Raw genomic sequence first — 27,813 nt, forward strand, 5'->3', positions numbered from 1 at the left:
AGTCAGAACCGCGGTGACGCAGGGATTAGGCTTCCTGAGCTCCAGGCGCGTGGTGGGGTACGCCAGCAGAGATGTGCACCTGTCGCAGCGGTGCATAAGGTCTAACACCCTCCAGAAATAAAATAATAAACAAAATAAAACACTTTTATAATGACAACTCAGCAGTAACTGTAAGCCGCTCTTCAAGAGTCAACTTTTTTTTTCAGGTGAGCGGACACAACAAAATAGGATATGTAGCTTTCCATAACCAGTCGCCATCCAGCTCCGCCTGAATTCAGTGTTCTCTGTAAATCCCACCTCTGGTATCAGTCGGCTGCCTGAAAACACCCCCATCAGCCCCTGCCCCTCCAGTTTGGGAAATTACTAAATACTTGTTAAATGTGAAAGTAACATTTCCCATGTTTTGATCCTGTTTTAAGCGAATGAGTACTCCCTCAGGCGTCATACGCAGTGGTGAATTATTTAGTACTAACACCGAGCAGACACAGGAAATTTGGAAAGAGAAAGAGACAGAGAGAAAGAGTGAGTGAAAGAGAGATGGTCTAGTTGTGCTGAAGAGTTTCCACCCCACTGGCTGATTTAACTTTGACAGAGGATGCAGAATAGTTTCAGCTGGCAGGCTGGTTTTAAATAATTATATCTACTCTTTCTGGAGACTCTCTGTTTTTCTCCCTTTCTCTGTTTCCTATATACAGTATCTCACAGAAGTGAGTACACCCCTCACGTTTTTGCAAATATTTGAGTATATCTTTTCATGTGACAACACTGAAGAAATGATACTTTGCTACAATGTAAAGTAGTGAGTGCACAGCTTGTATAACAATGTACATTTGCTGTCGCCTCAAAATAACTCAACACACAGCCATTAATGTCTAAGCCTCTGGCAACAAAAGTGAGTACACCCCTAAGTGAAAATGTCCAAATTGGGCCCAATTAGTTTCATTTCTTCAGTGTTGTCACATGAAAAGATATACTCAAATATTTGCAAAAATGTGAGGGGTGTACTCACTTCTGTGAGATACTGTCACTTTATCTGTCTCTCCATTCTCTCTATCCTTCTCTTCCTCAGTTTCCCACTCCATTTTCCCACTCTATATCCCTACCTCTCTTGCTCCCGTTCTCTATCCCTCTCTTTCCCTGTCTGCTTCCATTTTCATTCATGAAAGGAGGTGGGGGACGGGAGTAGGAGAGGAAGTGGAGGAGGATGGAAGGATTAAGGGAAGAGAACAAGGTAGGAATGAGGAGGAGTAGATGGGTGGTCCTGAGAAGGAGAGGAGAAGAGAGCGATAACACGTCGGTCTCATCCGTGATTAACCGCAGTCCGCTGACATGGCGCTTTAAGAGTACCAGGATGCCGGATCACACTCATTGATTACCCAATGCCAATCATTAGAGAACCACGAGGAAACAGCAGAGACCTAGGAAATGGTCAATAGCTGATTTAAGATTGAATAGTGTTACGTGAAAATGCTAAACCTGCTAAAACACTTTTTCCCTTGCTGTAAACTACATCTACACAGGTAAACACGTGAACATCAAATTTGACCGTTATGTGAAACAAACACATGCCATCAATAACTGGTCTGGTCAGCCATTTCTGCTAATATGATATGTAAATAAATGACTATTTTCTAAACACCAAGTAATTAATCTGTTGTCCAAAAAGTACTCAAAGGGATTTGGATGACTAACGGAATCAAGACGTTGACTTTGCAACATTGTGAGGGATCCTGTAGCAATGCTGAGAAAATGTTAACACTGTGGAAATGTTAACACTGTGGAAATGTTAACACTGTGGAAATGTTAACACTGTGGAAATGATAACACTGTGGAAATGTTAACACTGTGGAAATGTTAACACTGTGGAAATGTTAACACTGTGGAAATGTTAACACTGCGGAAATGTTAACACTGCGGAAATGTTAACACTGAGGAAATGATAACACTGTGGAAATGACAACACTGTGGAAAGGTTAACACTGAGGAAAGGTTAACACTGAGGAAAGGTTAACACTGAGCAAATGATAACACTGCGGAAATGTTAACACTGCGGAAATGTTAACACTGCGGAAATGTTAACACTGTGGAAAGGTTAACACTGCGGAAATGTTAACACTGCGGAAATGTTAACACTGCGGAAATGTTAACACTGTGATGAAAACAAATACATCTGCTGACTAAACACTACATTATGGCCTGGCTGTCTCACAGACAAAATCCTTTTTTGAAAATTAACAAATAATGTAGATTATTGTTTTTGTATAGACACATTTCTTTTCTTCATGCTTCTGATTACAGCTATGTCACTAAGGTTGAGGAAATCTTCACTCAGATTCAAGAGAATGTCTTTAAAACAGGATACTTTGCTGTCATGCAATTGATGACGACGTAGCTTGTCCGGTCTAGAGTAGAGACATTGGGGCAGTGGTATTAAACTCGGCTGGTTGTCTGTTCTTCCTCATCATTAATTTCCCTGGTGTCCCAGGTCTAAATACGTCTCTGATTAGTGGGTTGTAAGGAAACCAAATGAATCAGACTGGCCTGGAGTTCCCTGCAGTAGAAGATGCAAGACACCTCACTTAGAGCCACTTCCTTATGTTGTTCTGGGGGTGTGGACACTCCTGTTTGTCTATTGCTCAACCAAACACAATGATCCTGAGGCTCTGAATCAAATGTCTCCTTTCTCTACCATCCCTGTCTGAGTTTGAGCGATGGGCATGAACAATGGCAGCAGGAAATATAAAATACTGGTTGTCAGAAAAGGAAAAAGCCCTGTACTGGATATTCTGAGTACATAATGGAAAGGACAAAAGCAAATGTATTGTCAGAATATGGCAGGTTTTGTTGGACAGAGATAAAAGGGAAAAGTACAACCACAAGTACATTTGTATTTGGTTATTGTCTAAGAACAACATCTGGGAGTTGTTTATAAGGCTAAAGTCAGGAAACTACCACTGGCTTTTTCAGTCATTATGATCCAGTCATATTGACAAACTTGATGCCAAGGTTTGAAACCAAGCACTACACATGGCACTTAATCACACTATGGCACATAGACAGGACAGCACATCTGACCACAGTGTTCCTGATTCCGCTCCACTCTTGCACCTCCTTGCATTGCAGACAAGCACCTCGTGCCCTTTCAAAATGTCAAAGCCGTTTGCCCTATCGAAGGTTTTGATTCCATCCATACTACCCTGATGAACCAGCACCTCAGACTTCCGAAACCTCCCAACCATCACCCCTGGCAACCTTTCAACCATCACCTCCAACCATCACCCCTAAAACCTCCCAACCATCACCCCTGGCAACCTTTCAACCATCACCTCCAACCATCACCCCTTAAACCTCCCAACCATCACCCCTGGCAACCTTTCAACCATCACCTCCAACCATCACCCCTAAAAACTCCCAACCATCACCCCTGGCAACCTTTCAACCATCACCTCCAACCATCACCCCTTAAACCTCCCAACCATCACCCCTGGCAACATCACTCCAGAAAGCTCCTCTCCACTCACTAACTCAGTGCTCTGAATTCTCTACACTAAACTCACAACTCTGAACTAGTCTCAACAAATTACTCTCACCTCACTACTCTGACTCCACTACTCTGACTCCACTACTCTGACTCCACTACTCTGACTCCACTACTCTGAACCCACTCCTCTGATCTCACTACTCTGAACCTACTACTCTGACCTCATTACTCTGAACTCACTACTCTCAACACACAAATCTGAACTCACTTCTCTGACCTCACTTCTCTCTGGTGTCAAGTCAAGTTTCCTCCATAAGCTCCAAATGGTTCAAACTCCCAGGCCCATATTTACCCACACATCACCCCTGTACTCCCTGTACATTCTCCGTGGCCTCCCCCCAGCCCTCTGTCTTTAAATAAAAAACAATACTTTTTTTATCAAAATGAAAGACAATTTAATGTATAATACTTATAGATGAAAACAAATCAACTAGATAACTTTTTTACATAAATAAAAAAAATGACCTGCATCCAGTCCTACCACCTGACCAGTCAACTCTGGGTCTCCAGGTCTTTTTTTAGACCTGAGACACCAGATGGGTGACATTAACGATGAGGTAGAACAGACAACCAGCCGGATCTGGACCTCGTAGGGTAAAAGTTGTTGTATACAGCCCAACTTGCTGACAGCCCTAACTAGTTCTGGACTGCCTTACCTGCAGACAGTCCTACTACAGCCACAGTCATACCCTTTGATTCGGGTCAGACTACAGAGACCACGGTCAGAAATACAAAGACCCGTGTCAGAATAGTACTTCACCCAAAATAACCCAGCATTTTTATTTCAGCCATTAACGTGTGTTAGTTTTAGTAGGCTGATATCTAAAACGGCTAAAATATTAAAATAGTTGCCAAGTTCCCTCTCTCCATCTCAGACATTAAAACTACCCTTCTCTTACTGTTTTCTTTCTGTTTCTCCTTTCTTTTCTCCCTCTCTCTCTCTCTCTCTCTCTCTCTCCCCATCTCTCTCCATCAGACATCATCCTGGCGCATGGCCCAGTGGCCAACGGCCCGATAGCCCTACCTCTTTGACCTGGTTCAGCCTCCCTGGATCAGGGTGGTGGTTCTGGTGGAAGTGGTTCTGGCGATGGTGGTTCTGGTTCCGAGCCCGTCGGACTGGCACTGGGGATCTGTGATGGGTGATGGTGATGATGGGGGCAGCGGGCAACACACCAGTCCCTCCAACCCCAGGGTAGACAGGCTTTCTCTGGATGCCAGACGAGGAGGAGGCGGAGGAGGTAAAGGAGGAGGCGATGGCAGGCGGGGCAGGGTGGTGACAGGCTTGAGGAGGGAGCAGGGAGAAGCTGCGAGTCCGGCCCTGGGCTGAGGAGGAGGCGGTGAAGGATGTGCCCTGAAAGAGACGGCAGCAGCAGCAGGAGTGAGAGGAGTTGGAGGAGGAACAGTCGGGAAGAGGAGGCCAACCCTGCTGCTTGCTCCCAGGTGTACCTCTTCCTCCTCCTCTTCCTCCTCTTGCTCCTACTCCGCCAAAACCGCCGTGCTCTCCTGTCAAGCACAAGGGCATCTTCTGCCTGCCTGTCTGGCTGGTCTGACACGACAGGAACTGATCGACCAGCCAGCCGCACAGGCAGGCATGGGAGGGTAAGTGGGAGGAGGGAGAGAGGGAGGGAGGAGGCTAATGACCAGTGAAGGGAGGTGGGAAGAGGTGAGAAGGAGAGAGGGAGTAGGGCAGGAGGTAGAGATCCAGAGAGGAGAGAGTGTAGAGGTCTATTGGAAGACGATAGATGGAGAGGAGGATGCGGAGGGATGGAGGATGCGGAGGGATGGAGGATGCAGAGGGATGGAGGATGCAGAGGGATGGAGGATGCGGTGGAGGGGGTAGGGATGGAGCAGCTAAGCCACAGTGCCGATCAGAACACAGCTCAGGTGACAGTGGGGACGGGAGCCTCTCCTCTGCTTAGGTTTCAGTATCGACAGCAGTTTCACAGGACGTACACAACCCGCCCTGTGCAGTGCAGCCCCGACCTGTGCAGTGCAACCCCGCCCTGTGCAGTGCAACCCCGCCCTGTGCAGTGCAACACTCCTCTGACACACGGGGTGAACCCCGCCCTGTGTTCACCCCGACACACGGCTGTCACCTGGGTAGCCAGACGTCCACCATTAAACCGTCAGGATGCGCTCATCGTATGGGGCCTGGCTCATGCGGTCAGTGACCACATCGACGGATATCTGTTGACCACTGTGGATTCTCGCCAGTGCCTACAGTTAATGTCACAGTTTCGCCAAATGACCCGAAATGTAAACGGCTGAAATGTAAATGTTCTAATGTATCAGGTTGAACGGGATTTCAATTTCAGTTAAACCCGACTAATATCTTACCACGCTGATAAGGACAAAAGCACACTCTCCTTTCAGACAGTCAACCAACAACCTGGCAGACCGATTGTTTTATCCATACATACTGATACAAAGTCCATCACTAAACCAATCAGTGTTAACATATTTAATTTGAGACAGTCAGAACGACATGTTTCGTTTATATATACTAGCCGGGCCTAGATAGCTGTCTGTCTCTCTGCCTGTTTAATGAGCTTTATGTCTGTCTATCTATAGGACTAATGGGCCTGGTTCTCTGTTTATGTAATTGGCATCTCTCTCTCTCTCTCTCTCTCTCTCTCTCTCTCCATGTCTGTCCGTTTGTGAAACATAAACTCCCTCATTCTTCTCTCAAGGTAAATCACATCATCCTAATTACTCTGTCCTCTCCCGTCAGTTACATTGAGCTGTGTCCCCGGCCTATTCCGTCGCCCTTGTAACATTACCCAAGACTTGGTATTGGAACGGCTTCTCGTGTGGCCTTGTCCACGCCAATCCAAAAAAAATCCAAAAAGTCAACTCAGCCAGGTCAAAGACATTTATCGCTGTGTACACGGACACACACAAAAGCTAGAGGAACTTTGTGTTTGACAGTGTGTACACAACCTCTACCGTTACTGAATGTCATCAGGTAGGGGCCTGATGACATTGAAGTGAGGGATGTTTTGGATTTTGTGTCAACTCAACTTGGGATGTTCCTCGTCTTCGACCATACTGACTGAACGGAAGGCAAGGCACTGGCTCACCAAGTAAACATGTAGAGGATGACAGCACAGTGATTACCAGGTAATTTACTGTGGCACTGCTCTCCTCAGGCAGCGTAAAAACAGCCCTTCTGTCGATGGCTTGACTTAAAGCCCGGCCAGGGCTGGTGAAGTAGGAACTAGCTAGACCAAGATCCGGGTTGTTTTGGTCAGGCACCAAAGACATGGGCAAAAAGATTGAACCTTTTCATGCTAGTTTTTATTTTCTGTTGAAAAGCGTTTGGATTTGTGTGTGTGTGTGTTTTTGCAACCTAATGAACACAGATGTTCTTACAGTGAAATCTGACCTTGTTGAAATGTCAACCTCTCAATAGTATCGCTCTTTAAATGGACCTATTAGCTCATATGAACATGAAGGTGTTTCCATTGAAAACAAACTAAGGGATACAGTACATATCTTTCTAGATTTACAGGAAGTAAGCAGAGAACGTTCTGGATTGATAAACAATCAGAAAGATAACAAATGTCTCCCGACTGTCACCAGATTATTGGGCTGCACGCTATGGGTTTGGCACTAAAAGTCTGTCTGAAATGGCACCCGATTCCCTATATTGTAGCCCAAATGTCAGGGACAAGAAGCAGAGAGCAACAAATAAAAGCAAGTCTGTGACTGCTTCCTGCCCTTAATCATTAAATGACAAAATGCTGATATCACAATTCCCCACTGAAATTTCGAAGTAACTGCATCACCCAGCCTCACCCTGCATTACCAAACATTACTCAACATTACCCAGCATAATCCAGCATTACCCAACATAATCCAACATTACTTAATGTAATCCAACATCACCTTACATAATCCAATGTTACTTAACATAATCATACATTATCTAACATAATCAAACTTTATCTAACCTAATCCAACATTACTTAAAGTAATCCAACACTACCCAGCCAGAAAGCCTCTTACAGGAAGATAAAGACAAAAACAAAAGGAGTGAAAGCAGCAGATAATAAAGCCAGGTTAAATCAGGAGATTAACATTACTTTTTAAAGGCAAAATGATTCCAAACACATATACACACAAACAAACAAGGCAATATTTAGGAGAAAAGCAAAAAGCCAGTAGTGTTCAGGAGATTTTACTGTGGCCAATATGAGTGGTAGAATAGAATGGGAAGGAGTCACCTTATGGATGTAGGGGTACAGGGATGGATATAGAAGATACAGGGATGATAGAGGATACAGGGATGATATAGAAGATACAGGAATGGATATATAGGATACACGGATGATATAGAGGATACAGGGATGGAGCCAACAAGGTGAAAATAACCTTTGTCTGCCATTGAGTAACGCACTTCACACTATTTGCTCCTGTGAGTCACACTGGACAATAGTGTCTGCACAATGACAAATATAATGTTAATTTTACTGGACACAATGTCCTTTTGGAACTTGAGTCAGTCCTAACCAGACACTGTCCATGGGTGAACACTGTACACTGTAGATGCTCCAGCACTAAGAGAAATGTGTGGATAATACAAAGAGGTACAAGATGAGGAGGGATAGCCTACCTTGGCACTGGACTCCGAGTGGCGCCGGGCACAAAGCTGTAGCTGACTCATCCAGAGGTGCTGTTCCCCGGCGTCTGACGCTATGGGGTGTACGGGGGTGGGGGGGTGGGGGGGACGGCGACACAGAGAAGCGAGAGAGGGAGGCGAGGAAGAAGCCAGAAATATAGAGGGCAGAGGGAATTTGAGATAAAGTGAGAGAAGAAGCGAAAGAGATTAACACAATTGTGAGAGGAACTCCCATGCACTCTATATTTTTAAATGATCTCTGTGTGTGTAATAAACCGAGGTTCATTTATTTTAATATTTTTCATTGTGTATTTTCTCTCAGCTCCGCACCTTGAGTTGTTGGATTATGTGGGCGTTGGGATATCTGTTTGAAGCGATATTTATAAATACGCTCCTCTGATTGGATTGAATTGGGTGGTCTGGAGCCCATTCCCTTACCAGCTGAACTGTCATTGGTCTGTTATAATCAGATCAGATTGTGATGTCATGATCTAGGTCAAAATCTCCATTGCACCTGAACAAGCTAAAATTCCAGGTATTTTTTTCCTGTCAAAATCCTACGAAAAAACACATTTATTATCAACGTTTCCAGAATTTCTGAGGGACATGTTGACCTCATAGTGTGAAAATATAATAAGAGAAACTGGAAAATCATGTTTTTAACTGCACCACCCAAGTCAGCGACATGTCGACTCGTAAAACTTTAAAAGAACATAAATGACGCAATAGATCCAGTTTGTGTCCTGTGACCAAGAGCACACGGTGGCTTTATCAAGAGTGGATGAGTCATCCCAAATATAGAGACTTACAGCATGTCTCTCCAGTCTCCACATGCCTGCACAGCAAGTGCTCTCCCGAAAGGCTTGACTCAGTGTGATGATGAAAACCAAAGTGGGATTTGGTTTCCGGCTGTCACAGAAACCGACCCCTGTCACAGAACCCGTCAGCTGTCACAGAAACCAAGAACCAGAACTGGGTACACCCAGAGGGTCAGGTAGTGGAGACCGCCTCACAAATGGCACCCCATTCCACCATTTAGTGTACTACTTTTTCCTGCGCAAAACTGAGGTTAATAGGGTGCCATTTGGGATGAAGACGGAGAGTGTGAAAAGACCAATGTTGAAATGGCAATTGGCATTTCAAACCGAGAAGGAGAGCTGCAGATTAGTTGACCCCTGATGTCAGACAACCTGGTAGCCGCGTCTTTGTTAGAGCTCAGTTATGACCCACTTAACTGTCTACATGCCACCTCCACCAGATCACCTAATTTATCAATCTGCGTTTGTTTTGATGAGTGCAACATTTGTCTTTCAGGCCTTAGGTCAGCCTCACCTGGGTCGAAGGGGAAGTTTGAGGCAGTGTAAACTGCATGGAAAGCTCTGTTTTTAAAAACAGGAAAGGACACTTTGAAATGTCACTCTGGAATGAAGAATATGCTGCTCGTTTACAGTGAAGGAGAGGAGATGAAAGGGGAGGCCTCTGGATAAACGAGAGGGACTAGTGGATTAGGGCCCGTGGAGGAGTGAGGTGACCACTGGATGAGGGATGTGACCAGTGGACGAGGGATGTGACCAGTGAATTAGGAACGAGGCCGTGGAGGAGTGATGTGACCAGTGAACGAGGGATGTGACCAGTGAATTAGGAACAAGGCTGTGGAGGAGTGAGGTGACCACTGGACGAGGGATGTGACCAGTGGACAAGGGATATGACCAGTGGATGAGGGATGTGACCAGTGAATTAGGAACGAGGCCGTGGAGGAGTGAGGTGACCACTGGACAAGGGATGTGACCAGTGGATGAGGGACGTGACTACTGGATTAGGGATGTGACCAGCGGACAAGGGATGTGACCAGTCGATGAGCAAGGTGTCCAGTGAATGAGTGAAGTGTCCAGTGGCTTACTCGCAGAGGGGAGAATGACCTGTCCTGAGATCTGCTCGAGCTGTCTTGTCAACTCCTATGATCCCAATTATAGTGGTTCACAAGAGAGTAAGATCTGGGACCTGGTTAAGAGTGATGTACACATACTGGGAAAGGGGTCCAGTACTGCACCTCTTAGACTGTGCCATGTTACCTATCTGATCCCTAAGTGTCAGTGTTCTCTGCTAATTATAATCATATGAGCTCCGAGGAAAAACCGCCAGGCTAACAGACTGAAGGTAATAAGCATAATCAGTTCACCTCTGAGTTTGTAGGCCTCTCCGGTGGCAGAATGTATGGTGAACATGTGGGGTAACTCTTCGCTGGGGGCCACCAGGGCCCCTATCAAGGGCAGGGACCCGCGGGGCTTCTGGGTCTTACTGTGTTCATTCACAAAGTACTGCAGCTGTCCCAGGTCTGGATCCAACACAAAATACCTGCAGAAAACGATGAAGAACAGAATCAGGAGGAAAACATTGAACAGGGGTCAATTTAGCTGTATTAGCGGGGCTAACATGATACACAAACCATATTTTCATATAAATCAAAGACTATTGTCTATAGTGCTTTATCCTTCAGCCATATGTCCATATAAATCAAACATTATAGTCTATAGAGCTTTATCCTTCAGCCATACTTCCACAGAAAACAAACATTATAATCTATAATGTTTTATCCTTTAGCCAGAGTCCTGTCCTAGTTCCAGGGAAGTGCACTTTTAGCCAGAGGAAACATGGTGACAAGAAGTTTTTTTTCCTGAGTATAAAAAATTATCCTGACCTTCGCTTTCTTGTCTTATATTGAGTTACTTTATTAAACCAACTGCATTGTTAAAGAGCCCGAGATAGAAGCGTTTTGCTACACTGGAAAAAAACGCTTCTAAAACGTCCATGTGACCAATAGAACTTTGAAACTAAGGCACTAAATAACCCGGGAGACGACTCAGAAGATAAGCCAACATGCTATAACATTGCTTTTGACAGTATTTGCTGGGACAATACTGTACTTCACTGTCATTCTTATTACATTCTTATAATTATTCTTATTACATTCTTATAATTATTCTTATTACATTCTTATAATAATTCTTATTACATTCTTATAATAATTCTTATTTCATTCTTATAATTATTCTTATTACATTCTTATAATAATTCTTATTACATTCTTATAATAATTCTTATTTCATTCTTATAATAATTCTTATTTCATTCTTATAATAATTCTTATTACATTCTTATAATTATTCTTATTACATTCTTATAATAATTCTTATTACATTCTTATAATTATTCTTTCAAAAGCCCTCAGATGGCGGCACATGCATCTGAGGGCTTTTGTTTTATATTTGTTATTGCGGTCATGAAGCATCTCACACAGCCAGATGTGTCTTGGGCAGTGTGTGTGTGTGTGTGTGTGTGTGTGTGTGTGTGTGTGTGTGTGTGTGTGTGTGTGTGTGTGTGTGTGGTGGGGGGGGGTGGGGGGGTGGATAGAGGGATGAAGAAAGGAAGGACTGTAAAATAGCATGGCTATTATAAATAATTTAAATCACTATTAAAAAACTACCTGCTGCCTGGTTTCCCAACCACCTCACACACACTACAGTAAAAGGTAGAAGAAGGTATGTACAGAATATGTTTAAAACGGGTGTGTGTGTGTATGTGTGTTTGTGTGGGTATGTGTGTTTGTGTGTGTGTGATACACGTATGTTGTCGTTATTATAAAAATGATTCACACACTGAAATACACCACCAGGATCATTTTGTATCTGAGCCAGGAAAAACAAGATAAAAACACAACACATGATACTGCAATAAATGTAGGTGCGAAGTGCGTGAGAGTTTAAGACAGCTGGTCAGAGATTATCAATGGTCGTGGAAATATTTGAACCCAGGATCAAATCACATGGACATACTGACAAGAATATCAACTCTACTGACATACTGACGAGACTATCAGCCCTACTGACAAGACTATCCACTCCTACTGACATACTGACGAGACTATCAGCCCAAATGACAAGACTATCAGCCCAAATGACAAGACTATCCACTCCTACTGACATACTGACGAGACTATCAGCCCAAATGACAAGACTATCAGCCCAAATGACAAGACTATCCACTCCTACTGACATACTGACGAGACTATCAGCCCAAATGACAAGACTATTAGCCCAAATGACAAGACTATCCACTCCTACTGACATACTGACGAGACTATCAGCCCAAATGACAAGACTATCAGCCCAAATGACAAGACTATCCACTCCTACTGACATACTGACGAGACTATCAGCCCAAATGACAAGACTATCAGCCCAAATGACAAGACTATACACTCCTACTGACATACTGATGAGACTATCACTATTTATGCTTTCTGACATAAAACCCTTAACCGTTGACAGAACTTTTACATTAAACACTAACCAGGGCATGCAGTAGCTTATTTGTTAATAGTTGGTTTTTAGTACAACCACGTTTCCAAAGAAGTTGGGCTGATTTTGGCTGATTTTGAATTTGATGTGCTGCTAAAAAAACTAAACCTGGTGGAATATCACATAACTAATTTGGAAAATTGGCAACATGTCAGTAACAGGATTGGGTATTAAAAGATCATTCTAGAGAGGATGGGTCTGTCAGAAGTGAGGTTGGGGAGGGGTTCACCACTCTGTGAAAGACTGCACAGGCGAATAGTGCGACAATTTAACAATAAAGTTTCTCAACATAAAATTGCAAAGAGTTTGGGGATCTCATCATCAATGGTACATAATATCATTAAAAGATTGAAAGAATCCAGAGAAATCTCAGTACTCAAGGGACAAAGCTGAAAACCAATATTGGAGGGCTGTGATCTTCAGGCCCTCAGGTGGCACTGCATTAAAAACAGACACGATTCTGTAGTGGAAATCACTGCATGGGCTCAGGAACACTTCTGAAAACCATTGTCTGTGAACACAGTATGATGCCGCATCCACAAATGCAAGTTAAAACTATACCATGCAAAGAAGAAACCATATATAAACAAGATCCAGAAACGCCACCGCCTTCTCTCGGCTGTTTCAAAGGCAAAGTGGAAAACTGTCCTGTGGTCTGACAAATTAAGAATTGAAATTATTTTAGGGAATCAAGGACCTCCTGACTAAAGAGGCTTCTTATTTGCACACGAAAAGCCAGCATCCACGATGGTATGGGGGTGCATTAGTGCACATGACTTGGGTGACTTGCACATCTGTGAAGGCAGCATTAATGCTGAACAATATATACAGGTTTTGGAGCAACATATCCTGCCATCCAGACAATGTCTTTTTCAGGGTTACCCTTGCTAATTTCAGCAAGACAATGCCAAACCACATTCTGCAGATATTACAACAGCATGGTTCTGTAGTAAAAGAGTATGGGTGCTAAACTGCCCTGCCTGCAGTCCAGACCTGTCACCCATTGATAACTTTTGGCGCATTGTGGAATGAAAAATACGACAAAGGTGACCTCAAAGTGTAGAGCAGCTGAAATCCTATATCAAGCAAGAATGGGAATACATTTCACTTTCAAAAGCGTCCACAGCGTCCCAACCTTTTTGGAAACAGGGTTGAGCAATATTAAGAGGTATTCTCCTTAGTATTTCCTCAACATTCATTTATATTGCTATTAAAAGAATGAATTTATTATAATTTCAACACACAGACGGAGGATTTAAAAGATATCAACAAAACTAGAACATTGGCGTAATCAAACAAGATTACCCAGTCAGGACATTGAACACAATACACAACTTTAACGGCAGTCTCTGATTATGAGCGTGGGCTAAATTTAGCAGCTGTATCTATGCATTATACATTTGTCTTTTAGGAGACAACAAGTACAGAGTGGTTTAGAGAGCACGCTCACAGATGGCAACCTCAGCAGCTAGCTGCTAACATTCAGTTAAGGCTCAGATCATCATGACACACACACACACACACACAAACAGACTGGGTAAGGCTCAGAGTCAAAGCATCATCCGGAAGGATCAGAGAGAGAGATCGCCCCCTCCACACATACCCACACACACACACACACACACAATCTGCTATTTCTCTCTCTCTTTCTCCTCGTCTTCTCCTGCCACACCACACCCTTTTGCTACACCTTTTCAATATTGTTCTTGTGGCCATGTAGCCATGACTCCTGGGCAATGCTTGCCTTGCCTTCTTTATGTGTGTGTACGTATGTATGCATGCATGTATGATTCTTTGCAGTGTATGTGTGCTTGTAGTTTATGTGGGTGGGTGTGTGGGTGTGTGTGTACAGTCATGTGAACAACTAAACACCCCCTCCGGATAGTTGAAAGAACACCCTCTGGAAATACCATGGGGGGTCTTGATGCAGGTCCTGGATGTAAGAAAGCCCTCGGACAAGACAAAGTTGAGGCAGCACCATAGACAGGAGTGAGAAATAATTTCAGCCAATAGGGGTCAACGGCAACAACTGAATCAAAAAATGTATTTATTTTTTCTGCATTTCTGTTGATTTCTGATGAATAAATGATTGCAAAGAATAATCTTTCAGTGTCACTATTTGGCTTCCTAATTTCTGTCGGCAGTGTTGAAATGAAGATCTCATATCCATGTGTCCAAACATAAAAGACACATTTCCACGGGAAGTACTTGCTTTTTCCCATGAGTCTATATGTTTGGTGCCAATGTTATGTGTGTACAAAGGACACCCCACGGCGTGTTTAGCTAGTACCACCTCTTGACTAGCTCCCAAAAACCCAGTCGCGCCACCAAAGAAGACCTATCCAGACTGAAGAGGGAGTTTCAGAGATGCCAATTTGCTACACAAGATTGCCTGTTTGTGGTGTGACTAAGCGCATCAGTCGGAAAATCCAAAGAAAAGACAGCAGAACTGTTCAAAGAAACGATGCAGTTTGGAACCCTGGTGTAATTTCTGGTCATCTGAACTTCTATCTAGAGGACAAAGTATGAGTTAGAGTATGAGTTAGAGTATGAGTTAAGAGGATGAGTCTAGGTCAGAGAATGTTAGAGTATTATTTGGGGTCAGAGGACGAGTCAGAGGATGAGTGAGAGTTCCAGTATGACAGTAAGAGTAAATAACTAATGCTGCCCTCCATACAACCATGAAGAGCCAATCAGACTTTGTATTTCTGATCAGAGTCGTAATATCATGATACTGGTAAACAAAGAAATATACCCAGACATGCTTAAGCCAAGCTTCAAACAAAAAGGGGAATATTTTTTTTATATGGTAATGTTTTTTTGTTTTGTTATTTCTAACTAGAGGACTACAGTGAGTATCCTTTGAAATAAAGATGAAGGAGCACCCTCTTTCTGCATAAACCCTCCAACATTTATCGACAAGACATGCGCATTAGACAGTTTCCTCCAAAATCGAGTTGAAATGGAACTATTGGAAACTTAGTTACAATTACAATTCACAGAGACCTCCCTTTAAACGTTGTTGTCACGACACAGGCAATCCTTTTGACAGGACTGAAACCACAAAGTTAAAATTACTGTGCGGGGGTTGACAAATGTCAGACACGCTTCTCAACCACCTCTAGACTCCACTGCCTGCATGTTAGGAACACAAATAGAATCGACAACGGAATCGGAGCAGAGTACAAGGTTGAGACAGGATGCTTCCTTTTCAGTATAACTTGTATGCATTACATCTGACGCCTCGACCGTTTTGTGGGGGGCATTTTATGTTTAACATGCTTCTCTTTCTGCTTAAAGAGAAGCAGGCCGGATTCCAACCCACGCAGAAGCAGTACACGTGCACCGGAGGCACTCGTTATATTGTTCCGGTTGAAAACTATGTAACAAATAACAAATCATTAGTGGTTCAAAGAGTCTGAGTGAACCACAGCCGGCAGAGGCACAGACCTTGGGAGTCAACGAGGTGATCTAATTATAGAACTATTGCAGGTATTTCTCCTGCATTGTGTGCGGAATGTTCTGCATCTTCGACGGTCCGCTGCTATGAACCGGTCGGGGGTGTTAATATTGCTACAGGGTAACCACGCTGAAACAGATGCAGTTGTCATCAGGGTGTTACTTCCTGGAATACTGCACCTTATATTTGTCCATAGCTGGCCACAGTTAACCAAAAAAGTTTACTTAGTTAACCGTTAATCCGTTCACCGAAAAGTGAACCTTGATAACAGTTGATCAGTTGAACCGTTAAAAATGTAACGGACGTCAGGGACAAACATTACGTTAATTATTACTATAAAAATGTTTTAAAATCTGTAGAAACACGTGAAAACATCTAACAAAGCGAGAATAAGAATAACACTTTTTCAATGATCTTCGTACAGAAGCCTTGAGAGACTGTATGCAATCTTACTGCAGTACTGCATCTTACAATTTTTTTTTGTTGAAAAAAGCATCTAGATATTCAGCACAGCAAGCATTGGATTTGGTCACGTTTCCCACTACGGACAGAAGGAAAAATGGGCTTGGACTCTAGAGGGTTTTAAAAGTATATTTATGTTTTTGGGGTAACTGACTTGAGTTAACTGAAGTTAAATGTAACATAATTTAATTAGCACGATAATGATTTTCACAGTTAACTTAAACGTTAAAACATTAAGAAAAATGCTATCTCCGTTAATTAACAATTAATAGTTTGGTGCCCAGCTCAAATAATTTGTCATATTATGGATGCAAACGCACACATACAGAAAGAGGCGGAAGGAAGGAAGGAAGGAAGGAAGGAAGGAAGGAAGAAAGAGGGAGGGAGGAAGGACAGAAACAGTACAGGAGTCAACTCAGATCACAGCCTAATTAACAGGACTGTTCCTGACATCTCAACTGAGAACTCAGTCAGACATTCACACACACCAAGAGAACACAACACACACACACACACCAAGAGAACACAACACACACACACACACCAAGAGAACACACACAGAGAGAGACAGACCGACAGGGAGTCAGTCAGTGACCATTACCAGCAGTACACTGTGATCATAGAGCTCATTACACAACTCACAGCTTCTCCCATCGATCTAAACACAGTGACACACACACACACACACACACAAATCTGCGCTGCCACGAATGCAATCACACATGAATGCAGACCAACAGGCACACACACACACAGCAGCAGCAAGAGCACTGAACAGTAAGCCTGGGGTAGAAGCAGAGTGAAAAGAGAAATGGAGAGAAGAGGGGAGAAGAGAAGAGGAGTGGAGAGGAGGAGTGGGGAGGGGAGGTGAGGGACATTCCTGTTGAGGATGAGTCATTGATTTTCATTCAGATCCAACCATCCACCCACCACACCTAATTCACAGCAATGCCGTGGCAACCTCCCAAATATAGCTCTAGATATTCCCTACATAGTGCAGTGACTTTACCGGGACCCTCAGGGCTCTCATCAAAAGCAGGATACTATGGAGGGAATGGGAGATAAGAGGTTATTTGGGAGACAGGCTGTCTGTTACAATAACTTCCTGTGTGGACTGGACATACGACGGTGCGTTAACACAGAATATTGTTTCACCCTGAATAGTGTTCACACCAAATAGAATGCACCCTGAGTAGAATTTATCCTGAATAGAATTCACACTGAATACTATTCACACTCAATAGAATTCACACTCAATAGTAATAGATGTTAAGGGATAGTGAAACCTAAGATATAAATAAAGTCTGTTGCTGGCCTCACCCCAGACTAAAACAAATCACTCAGGTGCTCTCCTACACATTGGGCCATCTGGCTTTATCTACTGCTTCTATAATGTCACTGTAATACCTCTGAATAATGCCTATATAATGCCTCTATAATGCCTACATTTCTCCCTCTGTATCTGCCTTTCATGTCTGATTTCATAATACCATTATAAGGCCTTTATATCTGACTTAATATTGCCTTTATACAATGACTCTATATCTGCCACCACAAAGTCACTATGCTGCTATATAAACTATATTTAATGTCTATAAATATTTGTAGGCTTAGGTCATGCACTTCATCCATGGCAAACCAGTTTATGAGAATGTTTCGGTTAATGGTTATCCCGGACCTCTGCATGTGGCCAAACACTGTTTTATTTGACCCTAAAAAGCTGGCCACTGGAGTGATGGAGACACAGTCAATTGTTCTACAATCCAAACCGAAAGAATTTTTCAGTTGCTCCAGTAAGAAAACACCTGTTCTGTGAAGAGTGTAGCGGACACGCGACATCCCCCTTGTAACCAATATACATTACAATACACAGTATCCGGTGAAGATTGACTCTAGGTCAGCTAACTACAGTAAATCTGATGTCACCCCTTTTGATCTGAATTTTTAAATGTTACACTCAGTTACACTGAGATTGTGATTAGATGTAATATTACTAATAAATAATAAAATATAATAATATAGGCTCACTGGATATCAAATAAATACATTAGCCTTAAATTGGGGGGAAAAGTTTCCACTAAATAAGATTCCTGGGGCACAACACAACTGAACCATATAGCTCTATTCCAGGGCGTTATAGTATAGATAGAGAAACATGCATCTCCTTGTATTAGAGCTATGGCCCCTCATTAAGCTACGGTACCTGTTCTGCCAGCCCTGTAGTAGGTTGGTGTATTTATTTAGGACCCCCTCCAGACGCCTCTTGTTGGTGTGATGCAGAGCGGATCCACTGCTGCCGGACACCACAACGCCAAAGCCTGTGGTGCTTGCCTCAGATCCGGGGCTGTGCGGACACGGACCGCCACTCCCGTCCAACCTCCGTGCGACGGGGTTCCCATGGAATAATGCAGGGTTGATCATGTTTGAGCTCTGCTTGTTGTCTTTAGTTGAGATGTAAAGATAATATTTATATCTTTTTTTTTAAATATGGAACAACCAAACGGTAAGATCGAATGCTTTGGAGATTCCTGAACTTCAGCGGAGTGGCAACCACATTTTTTCACCAGTGCGGTTTCTTGGCGACAAAGTGACCCAGTATCCAATACTAATATCCTGAGAAGAGGAGATGAGACAGAAGAGGGGGTATTCCGTGTCTTGCTGCGGTGTTGGTGGGTGGCTCTGACGTTTCTGCGTTTTTCTACTGGAAATCCCGGGATGGTCACTCCCTCTGATTCTTAGCCAACCACACTGTAGCGCTGTCGTAGAGATTCATCGTCTACTGTATACTGAATCACTAAAAACAGCTTTATTTACCACACAAAATGAAGGAGTCACAACTAATAATGTGTATATATTTTATGAATACATAATTAATCACAACATACATGCATGAGCGGGTAATAATATTTATTTTCAGTTTAAAATAAACATGACACTTAGATATTTTATATGAAAAAGTCAGTTATTTGCCTTGCCAATTACAGGCAGGGATTTGATAATCAATTGGCTCTCTATTACAATTAGCTTTAATTACATAGCTCAATCTAAAAAAGAAAATATAATGTTATAAACAGGCTAATAATATGTTCACAATATTGAATCCGGATTTGTTTTTGCCCATATGTTAGGTTTATTGTTTATTAAGTATATGAACTAACACAGACACATACGAATGCATTGGTTTTAACACTGCAGCATTTCTCTAAGGACATAACATATCAAAGCACCATGTAGCTAGTTGCATGCTACTGGAAAACAAATTCAGTTAACACAAACAACTTCAAATCCCATAATGCTCCAGTGCGGCAACTCCTTGATGACGATGACATTTACAAAAATCTAGTCCGTAGCCTAGTGGTGCTGTTCTGTTAGATACACCCTCATACAGTACCAATATCTCTGTAATCAATACATTTTGAACATTTCCATCTCCAAAACATTTAAGAAACATATCCAATGGCGGCGCCTTTAAAAGTGTGCATTGTCGGCTCTGGAAACTGGTGAGTTCTCGGTCAATCTGTGGTCACTGCTCTCATCGGTGACATGCTTTATGCCTAGTATGCCTAATATCTATAGAGGGTCAGATTTCGTATTAGGCTGTAGACGATAGGCTAACCAGCTAGCTAGAGAAGCGGTAGTTGGCGGTGTCTACCTGTTACAGTGTGTATTTGTGCGGCTGAAGCGGGTGCTGCTGCATTGTAGCTAACTGCAACGTTAAATTGTAGCGATTGTAAACGATATCATATCGCTTTATAATAGAGAGATCTGTTGTGTATCTCCGTGACAGGGCGATATGTTATCCCTGACAGTCGCTACAATGGAACATATATTGGCCAGAGCAACATGGAGTTTTTAATCTACTTACGTTGAGGGCACTTCCCTAGAGTGCAATTTAATATGATAATGTTTTAGCATGAGCAAATATTTTTACCCCCAAGCCTGGACAGAATATTGCCACTGGCCTAATTGTGAATGCTTTGCTTTTTTTTTTAATCTATTGGCCCAATGCTTAGTTTGTTGTGGGTTAGATTCTCACTCGGGGCCAATATTAAAATGCATGCACTGGATAAGAGTATCTGCTAAATGACAAAAATGTGAAGGTATGCACTCACAATATGATATGCACTGTCATAAAACCTGGGTGTTAGGGACCCTGAATTCAAAAAGCCATGTTAGCTATACATCATATGTCATGAATGATTTCCACTTAGTCATTGCTCTAGATGAATCAGGGATGTCCTAAATGATTTGCCTTCCCCTCAGGGGTTCGGCCATTGCCAGGATTGTTGGTGGAAATGCCCGGACCCTGCAGCGCTTCGCCACCACGGTCAAAATGTGGGTGTTTGAGGAGAACGTGAACGGCAGGAAGCTCACTGACATTATCAACACAGACCACGAGAACGTCAAGTACCTGCCTGGATACAAACTGCCGGACAACGTGGTAAGGGGCATGTCTGGACCGAGGAGATTGGCTCAGTGTAAAGAGTTAAAACGTTATGCTGACTCTGAGTTTCCCAGCCTCGGGGCCTAACAGCTATTTTACATATTTATTCCATTCCAACTCACAGCTGACCAAAGCATTTCTGTAACCCCGTTGATATCATGTCTTCTATCGGCTCCCTCTCTTTCACTCCTTTTCTCCCCCCGCTCCCCTTTTCTCCCCCGCTCCCCTTTTCTCCCCCGCTCCCCTTTTCTCCCCTTGCTCCCCTTTTCTACCCCCACTCCCCTTTTCTCCCCTGCTCCTCTTTTCTCCCCCCGCTCCTCTTTTCTCCCCCCGCTCCCCTTTTCTCCCCCGCTCCTCTTTTCTCACCCCGCTCCCCTTTTCTCTCTCACCCTTTCCATTCTTTCCTATCCCTCTCTGTCTCTCTTCCTCCCTCATTCTCTTCCTCTCTCCATTTCCCTCCGTATTTCTCCCGACTCTGCCTCCCCCACCGCTTTCCTCCCTCCTCCTTCCACCGTGTCTCCTCTCCCCCCACTCCCCTTTTTCTCCCTCCTGCTGCTCAGGTGGCCGTACCCCACCTCCGGGACGCAGCTGAAGGAGCCGACTTGCTGGTGTTCGTGGTTCCTCACCAGTTCATCAGGGGGCTGTGTGATGAGATGGTAGACTGTGTGTCCAGGACAGCCCGGGGGATAACACTCATCAAGGTACTGCAGGATCTCACCAAGCCAGACGCTGTGTTCCTGCTAACCGTTTACTCTTAGCTGTGCAGGGCTGGGGTTAGCCAGGTGGCACATTTTCAACCATAGTCCCTGCACATTGAAATGGTGCTAAAGACAGATGATGATTATAAACAGAGGAACACGCTGGATTCACTGTAGAAGGGGTAAGGCCTGGTGTGCATGCTGACAGAGCGTCGAACACAAAAAGCCTAAAGAAGAAACCTCTGCCACCTGGTACCCACAAGGCAAGAGGAACCCGCTCTACTCTCAGCGTTCTCCTAATTCTCCCTTCTCCTTGTAGTCCACTTTTAGCCCTGAAGACAGATCTAGAGTTTTTTGTTGTTGATATCATTCAGCGGATGACTCGCGCGGACTAACGTGGTCTCTTTGAATTACTGTCAAGGACCCAAGCGCTGTGTCATGACAAGCAGATGCTTGGCACACCATGTGTGAATAGAGATTTACATAGAGGGGCTGCCACATTCTCTGTCGGAATGATACAGTGTTTATCCTTTCTATCGCTGCCATTATCACTAGCCTGTGCTCTCTGACCATTCCCACAAATGGAGCCTAGCCACACCGAGCGCATAGCCATTATCTGTTGTTATCAGAGGCTGACCTTGGCACTGCGCGGCGACACTCGTTGCAGGCCTGACAGATTGCCTCGTCCAAAAAAAAAACGGATGAAGTGTCTTTCTGATCAGTCTCACCGACGGCGCCGGCAAATTGTCTGGGGGAAACAGGCCTGTCCGTCTCTCACTCAGCGGGTGTGTAACCAACTGCCTCGTGCCTTTCATCTGTAGAAGTCCTTTTCCATCCTTTCATCAATGGGAGTCATCATTTTCACCTGACAGAAAGTTTAGATTAGTTTCAACTTTTTGACAGACAGACGGACACGGGAGTACCGTTCTCGTTTCATTTATGTTTTCAGCGGATCAGTGCGGCCAAAGCAATGACAAGCTCCCAATGCTCTGGGGATAAAACCCACTAAAAGCTGTTATGTAATAAAACACTGGCCTAACGAAATGTGATGGATTCTGTCCATTTAGGGACAGTTGAGCAGTGTTTACCAAAAGCCTGACAGACACCCCTAATGTCCTTCTATCCATAACAACAGAGAGGTTTAGTGCATAGTGACAGCCATGTGTTGTGTCAGAGCTGAAAGCCCTGCGTTGCGTGGCTTCAGGGACATTGAAGTGGCTGTTTAAAACCACTGGATTTGGCCAGAGAGGAGTTGGGAATTAAAGCTCCCGAACAGAAGGGCCTTTGTTAAAAGGTATTTTTTAGGGGGGTTAGAAGCCAAATTATTTTGATTTATGTTAGTGAAGAGGCATTTAAACATACGTCTAAAACGACTTAATTAATTTCTCTAGACACATCTTTTAATTTGGTGAAGACAATGTTCTACTTTAGCATTTGGTAATCTTTGCTTCTCTTTTCTCAAAGGGAGTAATCAGATATTATTACAGGTGTTAGGGTTCATTTATTAGTCAACCTTTTTTTTTAGGCTACTCTGTGAATACTCACTATTTATTTTCTAGGCTGTTCTTTGTACTGAGACCACAACGAAGAGCTGAGTACTCATTCGTGACCCAGTTGTAGTCTATCTAGACCGCTGGTCGACATCCTTGGCCGGTTTCTTCTCTGTCTCTAGAGAATCTGTGCTTTCACATCTGGCTGGTGACGTTAAATACTTCAACAGATCTTTGGGGGGCGTACCGTCCTCTTGGATCAGTACGCCCATTCCCAGGCCAGATCTCATCAGGGTCAACAGGAGAGAGTAGTGTAGTCTGATTCTAGAGGATGGAGAGTAGGTCAGCTGTACATTGACAAGCTGCCATATTGGAGGTGTCAGACCATTCCTCTCTCTCCCTCTGGTTATAGGCTGCCTCCTCGCACTTCATCTCTTTCAAAGGGCTCGCTTACTTTTGCCTCTCTTTCTGGCCTGCCTGCGTGTGACGTCCCCCTGTGTCTTTCCCACCTGCAGGGGATAGATGAGGGACCGGAGGGCTTGAAGCTCATCTCTGACATCATCCGAGAGAAGATGGATATAGACGTCAGTGTTCTAATGGGGGCTAACATCGCCAATGAGGTGGCGGCGGAGAACTTTTGTGAGACCACCATTGGTGAGAATTCTCAAACCTCATTCACCAGTATAATGTGTAGATGGACCCCTTAGATTTTATTTAAAAGAATATATAATCGCCGGGGTTGCTAAAACATTTCAAATGTTGTCCCTGACCAATTCATGACCTAACTCATTACCTACGTTAGATTACGCTGCTAATGCAGTCATCTCTGAAGTGATAGCACACAACAAGATAGGAAGATAAATGGCGATACAGTGTCTTATCAGAGCTGGACTGATTGGCCGGCCGGGTGTTTGATGGAAGCTGTGTTGCTTTAACAGGTAGTAAGTCTATGGAGAACGGCCTTCTCTTCAAGGAGCTCCTTCAGACGCCGAACTTCAGGATCACCGTGGTGGACGATGCGGATACCGTAGAGCTCTGTGGAGCCCTGAAGGTACACACCATCACATCCCGCCTGTTATGTTATGGAGCCCTGAATGTGCACACCATCACATCCCGCCTGTTATGTTATGGAGCCCTGAATGTACACACCATCACATCCCGCCTGTTATGTTATGGAGCCCTGAATGTGCACACCATCACATCCCGCCTGTTATGTTATGGAGCCCTGAATGTGCACACCATCACATCCCGCCTGTTATGTTATGGAGCTCTGAATGTACACACCACCACATCCCGCCTGTTATGTTATGGAGCTCTGAATGTACACACCATCACATCCCGCCTGTTATGTTATGGAGCTCTGAATGTACACACCATCACATCCCGCCTGTTATGTTATGGAGCTCTGAATGTACACACCATCACATCCCGCCTGTTATGTTATGGAGCCCTGAATGTGCACACCATCACATCCCGCCTGTTATGTTATGGAGCCCTGAATGTACACACCATCACATCCCGCCTGTTATGTTATGGAGCCCTGAATGTACACACCATCACATCCCACCTGTTATTCTATGGAGCCCTGAATGTACACACCATACTACCTTACTATCCATATTTATTTATTTTACCACCCCAAATAAAGCATAACAGGGCCCAAACAAAATAATGCCTTGAGGCACGGGTTTCGCCACAGGGCTTTGTCTGTTGCCAATGTCGGGTGCCCAATCAAGTCTCACTTGTATGGTCTTCTTTATTGCTGTTTGTGTGCAAAGTGTTTACACGTTTGGAAAAACGGTAATAACATTGTAATAACCCGTTAACGTAGCATGTGCGATCCGTCTCATGGTCAGAACATCGTGGCGGTGGGAGCCGGGTTCTGTGACGGGCTGCGCTGTGGCGACAACACCAAGGCGGCCGTGATCCGGCTGGGACTCATGGAGATGATTGCCTTCGCTAAACTCTTCAGCAAGGACGGGGTCGTGTCCTCTGCCACCTTCCTGGAGAGCTGCGGCGTCGCTGACCTCATCACGACCTGCTACGGGGGACGCAACCGTCGCGTGGCCGAGGCGTTCGCCAAAACCGGGAAGGTAAGGGGCAAACCCCGGCGCTGTACATGGACATGAATCTTTCGTCATCACTCGGAGGTGTGTTTCCGTTTCGGTTTGTACACAGTAGTGTGTCCGTCCCCGACATACGCCCATGTGTGTTTGTCTCCCTGCCAGACCATTGAGGTTCTGGAGCAGGAGATGTTAAACGGACAGAAGCTCCAGGGTCCGGCCACTTCCGCTGAGGTCTACCACATTCTCAAAGAGAAGGGCCTCGTGGACAAGTGAGTGTCACTTTTTCCTCTTCGTATTACTTGTGCCGGATGGAAAGCGCTTTTATCGAAAGGGATTTGCAGTCACGAATGCTTACATACGTGAAAAAGTAACTACATCCCCCGTAAAGTTGTCTTTTGGTTTTTACATTATTGGTACCTATGAATATTTGGCACAAACCTCTCAGGTATTCTCTACTTTTTTTCAAACCATTTGCACCAGTTTTTATGCACCTGATTCCGATTTTAGCCATTTTATGTGATGGAAAGGGTAGGGGTGTGCATACTGTAAAACATAAAACCATGAAACCATTTATGTAATTAAAATAAACAGAAATGCAATTTCCTTATGTTCCAATTGTTAAATTGGCTGTTACCTTTATCACTGAATGTGGTCAGAATTTAGCCCCAATATCCATTTGTCCCAAAAAAATCTTTCCTTGATGAACTTTTTCACCTAACTGTGGGCCTGATGGGAACCATACTGTTTTGTGCCGACAGAGCCACACGGGTGCAAAGTGCATGGGAGTGTGTCGTGCTCTGCTTACTGATGCCCATTCAAGGCTTCATTACTGTTCTTTTAGCAGCAGGACATTATGCTAGCCAGCGTTAACTCAGATTAAAAAAATAAAATAAAAGCCATCATTGAAATATATAAAGCAATATAGTTAACAATGTAGTCTGTCAATTTATGTTTAATGTCCGTTCCAATGTTGTTCTTGTCTGTTCTTTTTTTACAGACTAAGTTGTCAATGATGGCTTTTATTGTGATAAAGAAAAGTGCTGCCAGCATAATAGCATGCTGCTAAAATAACGCCAACGAGGCCTGGCTGAATCTCAGTACTCTGGAGAAAGATACGTTTATATTAGTTCGAATTTACGCCCTGTGTTGTTCTGTCTGTCCCAGGTTCCCCCTGTTCGCGGCTGTGTATCAGATCTGCTTCGAGGGAAGGCCAGTGCGTGAAATGATCTCCTGCCTACAGAGCCACCCGGAGCACCTGTGAGTGCCATGTGTGCTAGGCTATCCCCAGAGAACCAGCAGGGATGGATAGAGGACTCTACTGGGAGGAAGCATGGTCTAGCATGGACATCGCCACTGAAGGAATTCACCGTTTTAATGTAGTCCACCCGGTGGGACTTCCCACTTCATTGGCTGATCCCACCCGATGGGATCAGCCAATGAACTGTTCTGGAAATCACTACAGCATGGCCTAAATGACACTGCCCACGTCACACACAGAAGCTACAATGGGAAATACACGCAGACGAGACGTCTACAGAATCATGGGGTTAGCGCCTCTCCAGTGGCTCAGCTCTGAGCTCCGCCCGTAAGGCAGCTGTTGTCTCCACAAGGTCCGAACCGACGCCATTTTGTGCCGCCCTAACCCACCCTTTTTCCTGACCTCATGTCAGAGAGAACCTAACACCCTCTTGCTAATCTCCCCCTGAGACTGACAGTTTCTCTTTTCTGTCGTGACATTCCGGGGCCAGCTACAGTCTAACACCGCATATAAGACTGCCCCCTTGTGGATGATGGCAAGACATTTCAGTAACAAAGTAGGACAACACTGTTTTTATTATTTTATGATAGTTTTTTTTGTAATTTTTGGATCTCTCCACACCCTGTAGGTTTGTCCTGTCTGTGAGTTCTGTGTCAGCGATGTGGGGCAGCAGGTCACCATGCAGTTAGAGGGTTGGGCCCAGTCATTAAAGGGTGTCCAGTTTGAAATCCCAAACCGACAAGGTGAACAATCTGCCGTTGAGCAATTGTAATTGCCCATACATTAAACTAGACAACTAAATTATTCCAAATGTCAACATAGTAAAACAGGGACCAAACGTTGCACAACAGAAACTATAACAACTGGGATCAACTCATAACATGTTTTTTGTTTCTATCGGGTAGTTATTTACACACCTGTTGTTGAGTCTGAATAGGCCCCTGATTAGAAGGTACCAAGCTATTGCGTCCCTCTAAGACCAAAGTTATATGGACTTGTGTAACAGTTTTGTTGTGTGAAAGGAATGAGCCTCATGTGTTGCTAAGTCCTCACAATGACATATCTACGGGTACGAGCTAGTGTCCTTCATTTCTGTGGAACCTAAATTACCTCTGATGTTACCAGCCATCCATTAGGGCTCAAATGTGGCTCTGTAGGTCAATCTGCAACTTTTTGTGTTGTCATTTTGTTATGCAGGGAAGAATAGATTATGCTAATTGGGGGGGGGGGGGGGGGGTTGAAAATAATTACCTTTGAGGCAAACAGTCGTTATTTTCAGGGACCCATTTGATGATCGTTAATTCGCATGTTTATTAAACAAATTCTTGCCTTAGAGGAAACCTCTGTAATCTTATAGTTTCACCGTCATTCGTTGTCACTGACATTACGATGCCAATACTCATGGTTATTTTTAC

At 44.0% G+C, this 27,813-nt stretch overlaps 2 protein-coding genes across 4 annotated transcripts in view; one reads left to right on the plus strand and one right to left on the minus strand.

The window, feature by feature from the left end:
* The window catches only part of osbpl10b (oxysterol binding protein-like 10b), a 58,938-nt gene extending 39,824 nt beyond the window's left edge, over positions 1 to 19,114 (minus strand). For 2 of the 3 annotated variants that reach the window (XM_020054937.3, XM_020054936.3), the window contains exons 1-4: positions 18,646 to 19,114; positions 10,342 to 10,517; positions 8,157 to 8,236; positions 4,566 to 4,892 (exon numbers count right to left, since the gene is read on the minus strand). In XM_020054937.3, the coding sequence (XP_019910496.3) occupies positions 4,566 to 4,892; positions 8,157 to 8,236; positions 10,342 to 10,517; positions 18,646 to 18,863 (801 nt within the window). In that variant the 5' untranslated portion in view covers positions 18,864 to 19,114. The remainder of the gene's footprint in view (positions 1 to 4,565; positions 4,893 to 8,156; positions 8,237 to 10,341; positions 10,518 to 18,645) is intronic. The other variant, XM_020054938.3, reaches the window with a different exon arrangement.
* A 335-nt stretch (positions 19,115 to 19,449) lies between these two features.
* Positions 19,450 to 27,634, plus strand: gpd1l (glycerol-3-phosphate dehydrogenase 1 like). The gene is made up of 8 exons (XM_010892719.5): positions 19,450 to 19,942; positions 20,706 to 20,883; positions 21,447 to 21,587; positions 23,590 to 23,728; positions 24,013 to 24,125; positions 24,931 to 25,167; positions 25,303 to 25,409; positions 26,305 to 27,634. The coding sequence occupies exons 1-8, from the start codon at positions 19,899 to 19,901 to the stop codon at positions 26,399 to 26,401; spliced, it is 1,056 nt and encodes a 351-aa protein (XP_010891021.1). The 5' UTR covers positions 19,450 to 19,898; the 3' UTR covers positions 26,402 to 27,634.
* The last annotated feature ends 179 nt before the right edge of the window (positions 27,635 to 27,813 follow it).

Source organism: Esox lucius, chromosome 16 (genome assembly GCF_011004845.1).
Source record: "Esox lucius isolate fEsoLuc1 chromosome 16, fEsoLuc1.pri, whole genome shotgun sequence".
Lineage (NCBI taxonomy): Eukaryota > Metazoa > Chordata > Actinopteri > Esociformes > Esocidae > Esox > Esox lucius.